General features: G+C 37.1%; 1 protein-coding gene across 1 annotated transcript in view; it reads left to right on the forward strand.

The window, feature by feature from the left end:
- MCF2 (MCF.2 cell line derived transforming sequence) overlaps positions 1–8,134 on the forward strand; it is a 72,925-nt gene extending 64,791 nt beyond the window's left edge. The window contains exon 28 of the mRNA XM_067722495.1: positions 6,423–8,134. Within this exon, the coding sequence (XP_067578596.1) occupies positions 6,423–6,434 (12 nt within the window). The 3' untranslated portion in view covers positions 6,435–8,134. The remainder of the gene's footprint in view (positions 1–6,422) is intronic.
- Positions 8,135–15,233: the final 7,099 nt, after the last annotated feature.

A 15,233-nucleotide genomic window follows, 5' to 3' on the forward strand; every position in this document is an offset into this window, starting at 1 on the left:
TTCAGGTTAAATAAACACATGTCCTGCTTTTTTTTTTTTTTGCCATCACAAACTGCTCTGTGTTTGTTTGTTACTTCAAAGCCGCTGCAGCTAACCACATTTACCATTGACGTAAAGAATGAAGTCTGTACGTCACAGAACAGGCACTTACGCAAGTAGTTTTGCATTCAAATTTGTAATGTCACTTTTCAAAACAACCTTACAGTCTCCAGGCAAATATAAAGCCCTAGCAGATTGCAGGAAGAGAGGCTCAGAAGACCTCCTGATTAGAAATGGAGATGTCATTCAGCTTCTCCGTGAGGATGCTGAGGGTCAAGGGTAGGTGAATTCTCCATGACTACGTTGACCTCCGCCTGGGGCACACGGATATCTAATCAATTGTTCTGCTTTACTTGTATCTTTGTTATACAGTCTCAAGAAGCAGAAATAACACATTTCTTACCAGTGTTTCATTTTCATTGCTTCAGCCATGTCTATATAGCTCACTGAAAGGAATGTTAACCTTTGGTGAGTGAAAAATGCTTTGAAAGAATGAAATGCTATGAGTCTGCATGCTCTTTTGTGGTTTACCTTTGGCTCAGATGTTTCAGCTGATACGTCAGGCTTTGTAATGGCTACAGATCACATTACATTAGGTCGTTTAAGTCATGCATTAATTCATCACATGTTTAATGAATGCCCACTATGTGCCAGGGACCATGTTCGCTACTTTACAACATAGCCACACTTTGCTTTATCAGTTCGAATACTGACTTTTTAGTCTTATCATTCTATCCTCATGCGTTTGACTTTATACAGCACTGATTGCAAAGATGCTTCTGCCAGATATGCTGTTTAATTATAGAGAACCCAAAGCAAGAAGGAAATATTTGGAAGAGGACTGAATGAAACTTCCATAAAGCTTTTGGAAATTTTATATGAAATAATTCTGCCTTCATTGTGTCAGTAACTTTAACTGAAGTGCTACATTGACTGTGTACTCTGACCCTAAAGGGGGAAGAGTGTACACCTGACGGTGAAATTAATGATGGGTCATTAACATAATAACCATTTTTGCTAGTGAGCTAAGTCTTTTGTAGTCAGAGGACTCAAGCACAGTGTCATGAAGGTCTTTGAATACGTGCAATAGTTTGTGAAAATCTGAGCTTTAATGCAACGTATATGTTAATTTTATTACCTTATATTACCATTATTGGCTACTAATTAGTTTATTATTTAGGTTGATGAAAAATCTAAACAGAAGAAAAGAAGATCTGATTCCAGGGAACAGTTTGCAGGGTTTTTTGTTTGTTTCTTTTAATTTATTTATTTTTGGCTGCGTTGGGTCTTTGTCGGTGCGTGCAGGCTTTCTCTGGTTGCGGCGAGCGGGGGCTACTCTGTTGCGGTGTGCGGGCTTCTCATTGCGGTGGCTTCTCTTGTTGTGGAGCATGGGCTCTAGGTGCCTGGGCTTCAGGAGTTGTGGCTCACGGGCTCTGGAGCGCAGGCTCAGTAGTTGTGGCACAGGGCTTAGTTGCTCCGCGGCATGTGGGATCTTCCCAGACCAGGGATCGAACCCATGTCCCTTTCATTGGCAGGTGGATTCTTAACCACTGTGCCACCAGGGAAGCCCCAGTTTGCAGGTTTTAGTCGGTGACTATAGGTTTCAGAATGCCAAAGTTACAGGTATAATATGAACTTGACTGTATGCTATTTGTTTAAAGGCTAAAAATTTTAAAGCTCCACCAAATATGTAATTGGCATAGGGTAAGAACTTCTCTGCACTTAGAAATAGAGCTGCAAGCACATTATGTTAGCTAGGATTTAATTTTTTCCCTTAATAGTTTTAAATTAATGAATAGAGATGTTTTAAACATGTTAAACTTTTCTCTACAAGGTTGATAGGTTTGAAAGAAAGTTTCATGTACAGTGCTGTCTTATAAGAGATCCTTCAGAACTAAATACTGATGATATGATTTTAAGGAACCAGCCTTACTGTCCAAGGATGCTTCACCAGTGTGTTTTTACTCAGTTCTAAGAGCATGCTATTTCCTTATGGTAGGTTTCTGCTACACGTTTGTGCATGCACGTGCGCACGCACACGCGCACAAACATACCCTGTGTCTGTTCCCAAGACTTAATGTGTGAAGATATGACGAAGCAATGAGAATGTTCCTTTCTATTAACCCAAGCATTAGTACATGAAATTTCTGTACACAAACCAGTATTCTTATAAATTTTTCACCTGATACTGAGCTATCTATAAAAAGGTAGCACAAAAACAACAGATTTGTCTGTGAACAAGATTATTATTATTTTATGTACATATTTCCTTTGAATTCCTAGTTTTGGACTTGTATTTGAATTCTAGGTGATGTTACCTTGTGTTTAAATGAATCTAATAGGCCAGGAGTAACTTACTTGGTTCTAAATTTCATTTATGACATGAAACAAAATCTAAGGGTGATAGGGCTCAATATAAATATTGGGTCACATGGGAATCCCCAAAATAGAGTCACTTCTTGTTTGTGTTTTTGTTTGTTTGTTTGTTTGTTTGTTTCTCTAAATCTGGGCCACCTTTCAAAGGTTTTTTTTTTTTTGATAATTATTGAATTACTGAATTATTTAGACAATTAGTAATCAGAAAAGTCTGATAGGCCAACAACCTGAACCAGTTGGCATTTATTCAAAATTGACACCCAACAACTGCAGAATACACCATTATTTTTAAGTATACATGGAACATTCACCAAGATAGATTATACGTTGGATCACAAAAGAAATAATAAATTTCAGAAGATAGGAATCATATAAAGTCTCAAAAGATATTATATTAGAAATAGATTATCCCTAAATATTTGGATATTAAATAATACACATCTAAACAACACATGGGACAAAGAGGAAATCACAAGAGTAATTATAATGATTTAAAATTGGATGAAAATGAAATGTGACATATCAAAATTTGGGGATGCAGCTCAAGAGGGAAGGAAATGTAGGGAATTGTATAGCTTTAAATTAAGTACTTGTATTACATGCTTCAAAAGTCAGTATAATTTGCCATATTAATATAATGAATCGGAAAATTATATAATCATTTCAGTAGATACAGAAAAGCACTTGACAAAACTCCATACTCATTCATGATAACAACTCTCACCACACTAGGAATAAAGGGAATAATGTGTGCTTGTGAAAAATCACAGTTAACCTCATTCTTAATGATGAAATATTGGAAGCTTTTGCCCCTAAGATTGGGAATAAGCCAAGGATATTCATTCTCACCATTTCTATTTAACATTATATTGGAAGTCCTAGCCAGTGCCATAACTCAAGATAAAGAGATAAAGGAACCAAAATATTAGAAAAGAGACAACACTATCATGCTTAGCAGATCATGTGTATGTATGAAACCATTGGGAATCTCTACACAAAAAGACCCTATTAGAAGTAATAAGTGAATTTTATAAGGCCATGGTATATAAAATAATTATAAAAAATAAACTGTAATTCTATATCCTAGCAACAAAGAATTAGAAAAAAAAGAAATAAAAAATACCATTTACATTAGTAATATAAAATATAAAATAAATATGAATAAATCTAACAACAGATGTCTAAGGCTTCTATACTGACAACCACAAATAATTGCTGGGGTATATTTAAGATGACCTACTAAAAGGAGAGATATACCATATTCGAGGATTGGAAATCTCATTGTTAAGAAATCCATTGTCCCCAAATAGACAGTTAATGAAGTCAAAATCTCAGCAAGCCCTTTTGGAAGAAAAAATAAAGACAAGTATATTCTAAAATGTATATGGAAGGCAAAAAACAACCTAGAACAGAGGAATCTCAGAAATCTTGAGGATTTACATACCTGATTTCAAAACCTACTAAAAGGCTACAGTAATGAATACAGTGTGGTATTGGTTTAAGTATAGAAAAATAGAGTTCAAAAATAGACCCACAGGGGGCTTCCCTGGTGGCGCAGTGGTTGAGAGTCCACCTGCCGATGCAGGGGACACGGGTTCGTGCCCCGGTCCGGGAAGATCCCACAGGCCGCGGAGCGCGTGAGCCATGGCCGCTGAGCCTGCGCGTCCGGAGCCTGTGCTCCGCAACGGGAGAGGCCACAGCAGTGAGAGGCCCGCGTACCGAAAAAAAAAAAAAAAAAAAAAAAAAAGAAAAATAGACCCACAGGGACTGCCCTGGTGGCGCAGTGTTAAAGAATCCGCCTGCCAATGCAGGGGACACGGGTTCGAGCCCTGGTCCGGGAAGAGCCTATGTGCCGTGGAGCAATGAAGCCCGTGCGCCACAGCTACTGAGCCTGCGCTCTGAAGCCCACGCACCTAGAGCCCATGCTCCACAACAAGAGAAGCCCCCCGCAATGAGAAGCCCACGCACCGTAACGAAGAGTAGCCCCCGCTGGCGGCAACTAGAGAAAGCCAGCGCGCAGCAATGAAGACCCAACACAGCCAAAGATAAATAAATAAAATAAAATTTTAAAAGAATTTAAAAAAATAGACCCACATATATATAACTGATTAATGTTTAATCAAGGTGTCAAGTCAACCGAATGGGGAAAGGAAGGTTGTTTTAGCAAATTGTGCAGGAGCAACTGGGTATCCACATTAAAAAAAAAATGAGCCACCATCCCTACACCTCACTCCATACACAAAAATTAATTTCAGTTGCATCATAGACCTAAACATAAAAGCTAGAATCATAAAGCTTCTAAAAGCACAGGACAACATCTTCATGCCTTTGAGCAGTTAACCATTTCTTTCTTGTAAATTATACAGGGCAGAAAAAGTACTAACCATAAAAGAAGAGTATCAGACAAACACAAAGAAACATTGCACATGCCGAATTGAGCACTTTACACTTTAAAAACGTATATGTGTTCGAATAAGGTAAAACCTAAGATAGTGACATTTTGAACACTTTCAAAAGCCAGATAGTTGTAATGAATCATATATTCCTCTCAAATTAACTGATTCCATCTTACACATTAAAGAGTTAAGTTTGAAAATAAATATGGCCAGCTTTCTGCCAACTGCTTTATGCTTATTTAAGTGGTTAATGAGAGAGAGACAAAGAAACACATGAGTCACTTAAAATACGTGCTCGAAGAGCTGTGTAAATTAAATATATAAATCATTTTTTAATGAAGCATATTTTATAAGCCAATAAAGCCATGAAATAAGAGTGCAGTGTATATACTAGAAAATAATGGCCTTTCTTGTACTCAGGTCTCCAAAATTCAAAATTGAAAACACCACGGGCATTCATCTAACTTCCATATAATATTAGCATTTGTATTCAACATTAGGAACACTCAGGAGATTTTCCATAACTTTTATCATCATCATTTTAAATATAGAGCCAGGTGTCCTCGTAGTTAATTCAGGACAAAGTTAATTACATTCAATTTTAGCTAACAGTAATGCAGGACATGTAAAATTACATATATGATTAGTTTTAATTTGAAATGATTCCATTACTGTAACTAATCACAGTAGGTTTAGGGCTTGTGCTTATTTTTCAGTCAGTGAAGGGCTTACTATACATTTGTTAACATACATACACTTTATTTGGAAAAAATAACATTATTCTTTTCAGTTTCATTTTCTACCATCAGTACACTTTTTCAATATCCTTTTCTTTTTTGCAGTGTCATCAGGAGAGTTAAGTGTAATGGATTGATATACCATCAGCATTTAAAGCATGTATTACTCTCTTGGTATGACATGCTACTAGATAAGGTGACAAGGTCCCATAGTTCCCTGTTCTCTAGAAAGTTCTGACTTCAGAAGTTTTAAAAATATACATTACTTTCAAATAACATGGATTTATGACAGATCGAATTGACAAATCCGTACTTGGTAGATTTTGGTTGAATGCTATATCAAGTGGTCTTGACTGAGATCTGTTCCTCATTACATTGCATAGAGCAAAATAGTATAATGTGGCCTACAAAACTATATTGTACTGTGTGTCAGTTAATGGATTAGGAAATGAAAGTTGATCGCATATGCAACTGTCAACAGCACTTAGGTTTCAAAATATGTATTAGAGTATCTTATTTGAAATCTGGCAAATGGAATGTAAAGGTCTCTCCGTTAATTATGTGCTTAACATGTTTCATCTATATGCACACAGCATAATTCATACGATATTCGGGAAATCTGGTTTTAGGAGATGTGAATTCTGTTTATTTTGCTTCTAGTGAAGTTATGCCGTTCATGAAATAGATGCCTTTAATAAATCACTATGTAGCAGAATAACGCCTTTCAAATTAAAATAAACAACCAAAAGACATCACCTTTGAATTTATGATGGACCTTTTGAATCCTCACAGTTAGCGTTAGAAGTCATAGCACAGACAACATTTTTGGCCTTAAAAGTCACGAGTATTAACATCATTCTTCATTATTTTGTAGATGCTGCTCTGAGTAACACAAGGAAACTAAGTTCCCCTTGAATTAAAGGAGAATGAATAGACTTTAAAAAATAAGATTTCCTTTGAAGGTATGAACTAGATTACAGTTCTTAAAAGTGTTACAGATAAACAGCACAAGAGTCAGGATGATCCTATGCTACCCATGACATTCACAGGACTGAGGTGGACTTCGTCATTCACAGTTTGTCTCATTCTTGCAAGAAGCCATCTTCACACCTTCCAATCCCCGCAGGTGAAAAGTGCAGTGTTATTTTGTTTCCAAGTAGGGTTTTTCATGGCATGCATTCAGATTCTATCTAAACAAAACAAAACAAAAATCCAAAGAGAGAAGCGAGATAATCAGAGATTTTAAACCCCTTTGGTAATTGTTAGGATATGTTATTATTTAATTTTGTTAACTATGTGACTATAATGTACCAAAGGGATACGTTCTGAAGGACCTCTTTTGCACTTGGACTGGTATTTAGGGTTGTCAGAGCTGTCTTAATGGTTCTAAAAAGACCCAAAGCTAAAAATCCTGCAGTTAGGATGTGTTGAAGTTTACACTTTATGCATTGAAATTTAGATACATCACAGCTTTAAGTTAAATATTCATATTTGCACAAGAGGTGTTCCTGTAACAAAGCTCTGCTTTCCAGTGTCTTTACTTGCTTTTGAATTTTCTAGAAAAATCTATTCTAGTGCAGGTTTTCTTAAGTTATATTGTGTTTCTACCTGTGGTTTTTCTTTGATAATATATGTATAGATGCCCTTCTTTTAAATATGTAAACAGTGAGATCACTTGTTTTAAAGCACAGGCCCAGTTGTTGCATGCAGTGTTGAACTTAGGCTTGGCGTATTTTATATTATGGGCCACTGAAGACGATGGTTTGAAACTGCTGCCTTTTGAATCATGGATCGTGAGTTTTACTATCAAGTTGGCATATTAGGTGCATGGTTTTTGATGATTGGTTTTACAGAAAACAACACAATAACTATATAATACATAAATTATCTTTTAAGTAGGTTTGTGTATCATGTCAAATCATAGTTTATTTCAGTGGTATCATTAGATGTAACCATTTATATGACAAACCAATTGTATTTTATTCAAAGTTACCTGTAAATTATAAATCTTCTAATGTCAAATTGCTGGAATTTGTGATGGTTGATTTATAACTGACTCATGAAAATGTCCATATGTTTGATATTTCAATGAATGCTTCTGCAACAGTAACAACAACAACAAAATGATATTAAAATACATTTCTTTTGTGTGCTGACCCTGTGGTTAGAAGACAGAACTAGGAGATAAAATCTTTGAATAATGATGCCCCTCTGCACAAGGCATTTTATTTTCATGGTATTAAACTAGGGATTTTAATCATTTAAGACAGTACTGAGTTCTATATATTCAAACATGCAGTGTAGTCTTTTAATGTTTTAATCACTGTACAATGAATGCTATATTTGTACATGTATTTGTAACTGCACTGTATTTTTTCAGGTTTATAAATGTGTATTACTATGAAACATAGCAGCAATTTCCCTTTAAGTCTTCAAATTTTAATTACGTTATAAATGTACTTAAAAAGTAAATGTACTTGCATTAATTCCACATTAAAAATATCCAACCTTAAACTCACTCATATATTTTTTTCGGTTTAGTATAGTATCATTGAAAACTCCTTTCCTTTTTTTTTTTATTGAAGTATAGTTGATTTACAATGCTGTGTTAATTACTGCTGTACAACAAAGTGATTCAGTTATACATATATATATATTCTTTTTTATATATAACATATATTCTTTTCCATTATGGTTTATCACAGGATACTGAATACAGTTCTCTGTGCTATACAGTAGAGTAGGACCTCGTTGTTTATCCATCCTATGTATCATAGTTTGCATCTGCTAACCCCAACCTCCCAATCCATCCCTCTCCCACCCCCTCACCTTTGGCAACCACAAGTCTGTTCTCTATGTCCTTGATTCTGTTTCATAGATAGGTTCATTTGTGTCTTATTTTAGATTCCACATATAAGTGATGTATGATATTTGTCTTGCTCTTTCTGACTTACTTCACTTAGTATGATAATCTCTGGGTCCATTCATGTTGCTGCAAATGGCATTATTTCATTCTCTTTTATGGTTGAGTAGTATTCCATTATATAGAGGTACCACATCTTCTTTATCCATTCATCTGTCCATGGACATTTAGGTTGTTTCCGTGTCTTGGCTGTTGTGAATAGTGCCGCTATGAACATAGGGGTGCATGGATCTTTTTGGATATATGCTCAGGAGTGGGATTGCTAGATCATATGGTAATTCTATTTTTAGTTTTCTGAGGAACCTCCACACTGTTCTCCATAGTGGCTGCACCAATTTATATTCCCACCAACAGTGTAGGAGGGTTCCTTTTTCTCCACACCTTCTCCAGCATTTGTTATTTGTAGACTTTTTGATGATGGCCATTCTGATGATGGGTGTGAGGTGATATCTCATTGTAGTTTTGATTTGCATTTCTCTGATAATTAGTGATGTTGAACATCTTTTCATGTGCCTATTGGCCATCTGTACTTCTTCTTTGGGGGAATGTCTATTTAGGTCTTCTGCCCATTTTTGAATGGGTTGTTTTCTTTTTTTTTTTGATTGTTGTTGAGTTGTATGAGCTGTTTGTATATATTAGAAATTAGGCCCTTGTCTGTTGCATCATTTGCACGTATGTTCTCCCAGTTTGTAGGTTGTCTTTTCGTTTTGTTTACGGTTTCCTTTGCTGTGCAAAAGTTTGTAAGTTTGATTAGGTCCCATTTGTTTATTTTTGTTTTTATTTCTATTACCTTGGGAGACTGACCTAAGAAAACATTGGTACGATTTATGTCAAAGAATGGAAAACTCCTGTCCTTTCATTTATTAGTGATACAGTAAAGACACAGTAAGTATTTTGAGTTAAATGCTTACCTTCAGATTTGTCATAAAGTTGTAATAAAGAAAGAGAATGAGCTCAATGATAGACAAAATACAATAGAACAAAGAAAACCCAGAAACAGTCTTACATACATTTAATTTGCTGTGTTGATGGATGTAGCATTGCATGTGGGGAAATAAGGGACTGTTTAATAAATGATGCTAGGAAATGTAGAAGGAAATGTCTACTTTCAGCCTTGCTTCTCTGAGAGAGATAGAGACACAGAGACACAGAGACACAGAGATCTGACCAGAACTAGGATAAATATTTTGCTTAAAAAATTTCTTTACCCAAATTTGTAGGATAGCAGTTTCAGGGGTTAGATAGCCATGTTTGTGAGTGGATATTTCCACACACTGACAAAATCTGCTTCCATGTGTGGAGCCCAAGGAAAGCTGGAAAGCATTTAGCTACCCACAGTTGTTTTCTGAACCGCTGCTTGCTTTTGCAAAGGGTTCTTAGTTGGGTTTGCCAGACTTAATCTCTTCCACAGCCCATTAGGGAGCTAGAAGTATGCCTTAATATAGAGGGGGAATCAAAACCTATCAAACTGGTTTGGTTGAATCTTCCATTTCTCAAAAACTCAGATTGTTTCGGATGTCTTAATGAACATCCCATGACAGGATCAACTATTCCTTTTTGCCTTTAATTTTATTTTGAGCTTTTTTTTTTCGGTACGCGGGCCTCCCACTGCTGTGACCTCTCCCGTTGCGGAGCACAGGCTCCGGACGCGCAGGCCCAGCGGCCATGGCTCACGGGCCCAGCCGCTCCGCGGCCTGTGGGATCTTCCCGGACCGGGGCACGAACCCGTGTCCCCTGCATCGGCAGGCGGACTCTCAACCACTGCGCCACCGGGGAAGCCCTATTTTGAGCTTTTTTGAGGAAGCACCGTTCGTGAACTACTTACTCAAGCATTTAATCCATCTTCAAGAACTCCTTGAGGACTTCCCTGGTGGTCCAGTGGTTAAGACTCCACGCTTCCACTGCAGGGGACATAGGCTCAATCCCTGGTTGGGGAAGTCCCGCACGCCACGCGGCAGCCAAAAACTAAAAAAAAGAACTCCTTGAAAATGAAAGTGTGTATTCAAGTCTTTATTCCTGTGTTGGCTGAAGAGTAAGTATTATTGTTAACATTTCCAAAATTGCACATGAATCTCACAATATAGAGTATGTAGTTGTTTTAAAAGCCTCCCCAACTTCCAGGCTACAGTATTCTCTTAAGAAGAGAGAAAGTTTCAGAGTATATATTTGAAGGTGTAAGGGAGTATGAGAAATGCTCCACCTGAAAAGAAATTAGGTCAGTGATTTTGTCTGAGGTTTAGTCAGAAATCAATCCAGTTTCACTTAACAGACTTTCTCTGAAACAAATGCTTATTAGTAGTAGGTATTAGAACACAGGAACGTGCTTCCCTTAGGAGCAGTAGACTCCAGAGTGCTCAGTGAATCAAGTGTCAAGCAATTAATTGTCAAAACAAGTCATTTTTATTACCTTTCAGTACACTTCCCTGCGTTGATTTGGAATGATCAGTTTGCAGTTGGTCTTATGGGGCCTGCCCAAGGACAGCAAACAAACCAACCAACCAGTGTCACAGACAAAACGTAAACCCTTTATATTGTTCAAAAGGAAATGAATAGAAGTGACAATAGTCTTTTTAAAAAAAAGTAATTCCTTTTTAGTTCAAAATGTATTTTCTATATTAAAGCTCATGACACACTCAAGTCTAAAGTTTTCCCTTGTACTTGGTGAGGGACTACCTAATATTTGTTGATCACCTCATTTTCACATATATGAATTTGCACTTTAAATTCTGAAGAGATAATTTCAGCAAATGTACACCAAATAGGACTAATAATGTGCATTGAGAACAGCCAATGAAGCTGGACTTTGTGAAGATGAATTCCTTAAGGTAAATGAAACTTTCCTTAAGCCCAAACCCAATTAAAATGTAAACTGTTTCAAAGATACGTTTCATCTAAGTATTTCTGAGATAGACTCACTAACTCAATTACTCCAAAAAGAACCAAACAAATAAAACCAGGCTGGAGTGAAAGTCAGAAAGATCTGAAGCATGAAGAGAGCTCGACGTGCTGAGAGTTATCTAAGTCAATATTTCCTTTTTATCTCAGTTTGATAGTGAATGTGCTCTTTTACATGGCAAGCTATGAGAACAAATAAAATTTTAGTAACTAAGTGAACTGTAACTTTTCAACCATGACAAAAATGACTTAAAAGGGAAAAATCCTAGTGGATGTTTTGGAATCTAATGTTAGAAGCTAAAGTGGTCTCTTTACTGACCTTAGAGAAGACACAGAGCTATACCTATACATTTAGAACTAGTTTCAAAATACCTGAATTCAATGCAAAACAGCCATTTTACATGAGTATTAGTAGCTTTAAAATCTGCCTGTATTTCTAAAACTACCAAGTGTTAGAAAAAAATATGAAGCAAGAACTCTTACATGGTGCTACTGGTGCATAAATTGGTACAACCCTTTGATGAACAGTTTGCTAATACCAAATAAAGGTGAAGTGAATACTGTATGGCTTAGCAGTTCCACTTCTAAGTGTCTCCCCCAGAGAAACACTCACACATGTGCTCAAGGAGACATATGTGCCAGAATGTTTATAACAGCATTGTTTGGAAGAGTAAAAAATTTGGAGACAGCATTAATGACCATGAACAGAAGAATAGATAACTAGATGATGAAATATCATACAATAAAATACTATTTAGAAGTTAAAATGAATGATCTCAGGCTTCACCTGTCAACGTCAATGAATCTTGCAAGATAGATGCAAGATGATAGCATTTGTAGAGTTTTAAAATGTGCAAAACTCTATACTTTTAATGGATAATTTAGAGTAAAATATGCATATGCTGGCTAATGATGAACACCAAATTAAGGATGGTAGCTACCTACCTCTGAAGATGGGGTGGGGGGCGGGGAGAGACAGAGACAGAGACAGAGGGAGTTTATGATATTGAATATTATCCTCTCTCTATTTTTATGTCTGAAACATTTCATGCTGTAAAAAATTCTGCTTACTTTAATTCAGTACTGGAAAAGTGGATTATAACGTCTTGTCCCCTGATGATTGAAGTATAGTGAAAATCTACACCAAACTTACCTTCCATACATCCTTGTGGGTTTTTTTTTTAAAATCTTACTTGTTAGCTGAAAATAACAGTCACGAACTCTTTTATGCAGTCTTCATAAATATCTTAAGAAATTACTGTGAACTAACATACCAGCAGAAAACTATCATAGGATAATCCTTCATTGACTTCACAATGTGTGATTGTGAATGTGTTGTATAGGAGAAATATTTGCACTTAAGAAATGTTATGGGACTTCCCTGGCAGTCCAGTGGTTAAGACTCTGTGCTTCCCCTGCAAGGGGCACAGGTTCGATCCTTGGTTGGGGAACTAAGATCTGGTATGCTGCGTGACACAGCCAAAAAAAAAAGAAAAGTTGAAAAAAAAATTGTTTTATTTTGCAACAAAATAACTACTTGTTGCCACCTGAGAACAACTTTAAAGGTCTGATTTTTAAATATTTCTAGGTCATAAATATTCTGCTTCCTTAAACAACTTTTATATTTTAATTCACAGTGTATTTAGTGCTCACTCAGCAATAATTGAGTAGCAGGACTGTAAAAATGATGAATTTTTTAAATCAAATAATTAGATTGTGTCAATTGGTATGTTGAACAACTGGCTCTCTTAAAAAAAAGTATTTGTAGTATTTGTCAATATCTGTTGTGTAAATACCCCTATCATGGTGGATTTTAAGCTACTGACATGAAGTCACTGAACTGGACGTTGGAAAGAGATGTGCAAAATTCACATTTGTGAGTTGGTATAAGCCAGTTCCAGCACATGGCTGATTTTATCTTATGAAACAGACACGGTGCTAGGCCCATAGTAAGTGTTCAGTAAAATTCCTTATTCCTTATACACTAAGATTTCCGAATTATAACCCACCATTAGGTAATGTGTAGCTATGCTTTTAGCCGTATCAATTACCCAAATTTACATTTCCTAAAGTAAAAAAGTAGATTGTGATCTCAAGCACAATCATCTAAAACGACATATGGAAGAGAGTGTGGACAATGAAAAATATGGGAGGCATATTGAGAGAAATTAAATCCCTGTGGCGAAGAACAGCAGTTTGATTCAGATATAAAACTTTGAAATCCAAATGAAAGCCAAGAGCTGACTATAAAACCAAGGTACAACAATAAAATACCTACCTAAATAAGGATACAAAGCACAGATAAGAGAGGTAAATACGGCTTCTGGAGAACACAAACACAAAAGCAAAAAATGTTAACAGGAGAGGAAAAGGCTAAAACAATGGTCTTATGGGCGATTCTTTTTTACATTTCCTAGAAATTAGTAATAACTCCTCATAATCCTTGCAAGGACATGAATGTATTTGTATTTGTCTCTCTTCCTTTCTATGGCATATTCCCTATGTGTTCAGGTTGAATATCTCATTCCTACCCTAGATAACTGAGGTAGTCAGTAATGGCTTGTTTTTCTTCCATTTCATTCACCCATTGATTCATTCAACAAGCACGCACTGAGTTTCTCAGAGACCTGGCTACTTACTTTCAGAGCTGAGTTTTAATATCATGAAAATGCATGTTTATTTTTGTAATATATTCCAAGAGGAAAATAGATTTTTATATATAGATCTTCACTAAAGCATGTCACGTGTAAATCGTGAGACCCCTTAACTTTATGAGGTCAGCACCTAAGCCACTACACGGTTATTGATCTGGAGGAGCTATCTACTGCAGCATTTCTTTTTTTTTTAACTTTAAAAAAAATAGATTTATTAATTGATTTAGTTATTTTTGGCTGCATTGGGTCTTCGTTGCAGTGTGCGGGCTTCTCATTGTGGTGGCTTCTCTTGTTGTGGAGCACCGGCTCTAGGCACGCGGGCTTCAGTAGTTGCAGCACACTGGCTCAGTAGTTGTGGCACGCGGGCCCTAGAGTACACAGGCTTCAGTAGTTGTGGCTCGTGGGCTCTAGAGCGCAGGCTCAGTAGTTGTGGCGCACGGGCTTAGTTGCTCCGTGGCATGTGGGATCTTCCCGGACCAGGGCTCGAACCCGTGTCCCCTGCATTGGCAGGCGGATTCTTAACCACTGCGCCACCAGGGAAGCCCTGCATGCTGTCACTCTTATACTTCTAGAAATGCTTGCAGTAGGGCTTCCCTGGTGGCGCAGTGGTTAAGAATCCGCCTGCCAATGCAGGGGACACGGGTTCAAAATATAGGAAATATTCCTATTTCCATCCTTCTCCAATCAAGAGGTAACTCTTGGGGGTAGGGTGGGGGTGGGGTTCGGGGGGCAAAAAAGAGGTCAGTCTCCTTCCAAGGTGAAATGATCTGGCCAGGAGTTCGAAATAGTATTCTCATTCTGTGAGGGGGTCTTGGCTGTCTTCCAGAAGCCGTTGCCTCTTTATCTATAAGAAAGTGTCTGCTTGCTGTCCTTCCCTTCTGATACCTTTCTCCATACAAGAGGTTGAGATTAACTCTGGAAATCTCAAGGCAAGCTATAACGCCACGGACACGGTGGAAGAGGTCTGCCTTGAAAGTACTCTTGGAGAAAATGAGTGATCTGTGTACCTGCAGTGGTTGGAAAGGGCAGGGGTCCCATAGTCTTTTGCCTGCTGTGACTCCATAGTTTCCAGAACATGATTTTTGTGGCTTTAACCATGAGATTTTTCCCCCCAAGTTTTAATTTTGTATTAATCCACTGATCCTAGCATTTTTTTTTAAACCCTGAGGTTTCTAAATGGCATCAGCCTCAGATTCAAAAAGAGCCCTGATTC

The sequence above is a fragment of the Pseudorca crassidens genome, chromosome X (assembly GCF_039906515.1).
Source record: "Pseudorca crassidens isolate mPseCra1 chromosome X, mPseCra1.hap1, whole genome shotgun sequence".
Lineage (NCBI taxonomy): Eukaryota > Metazoa > Chordata > Mammalia > Artiodactyla > Delphinidae > Pseudorca > Pseudorca crassidens.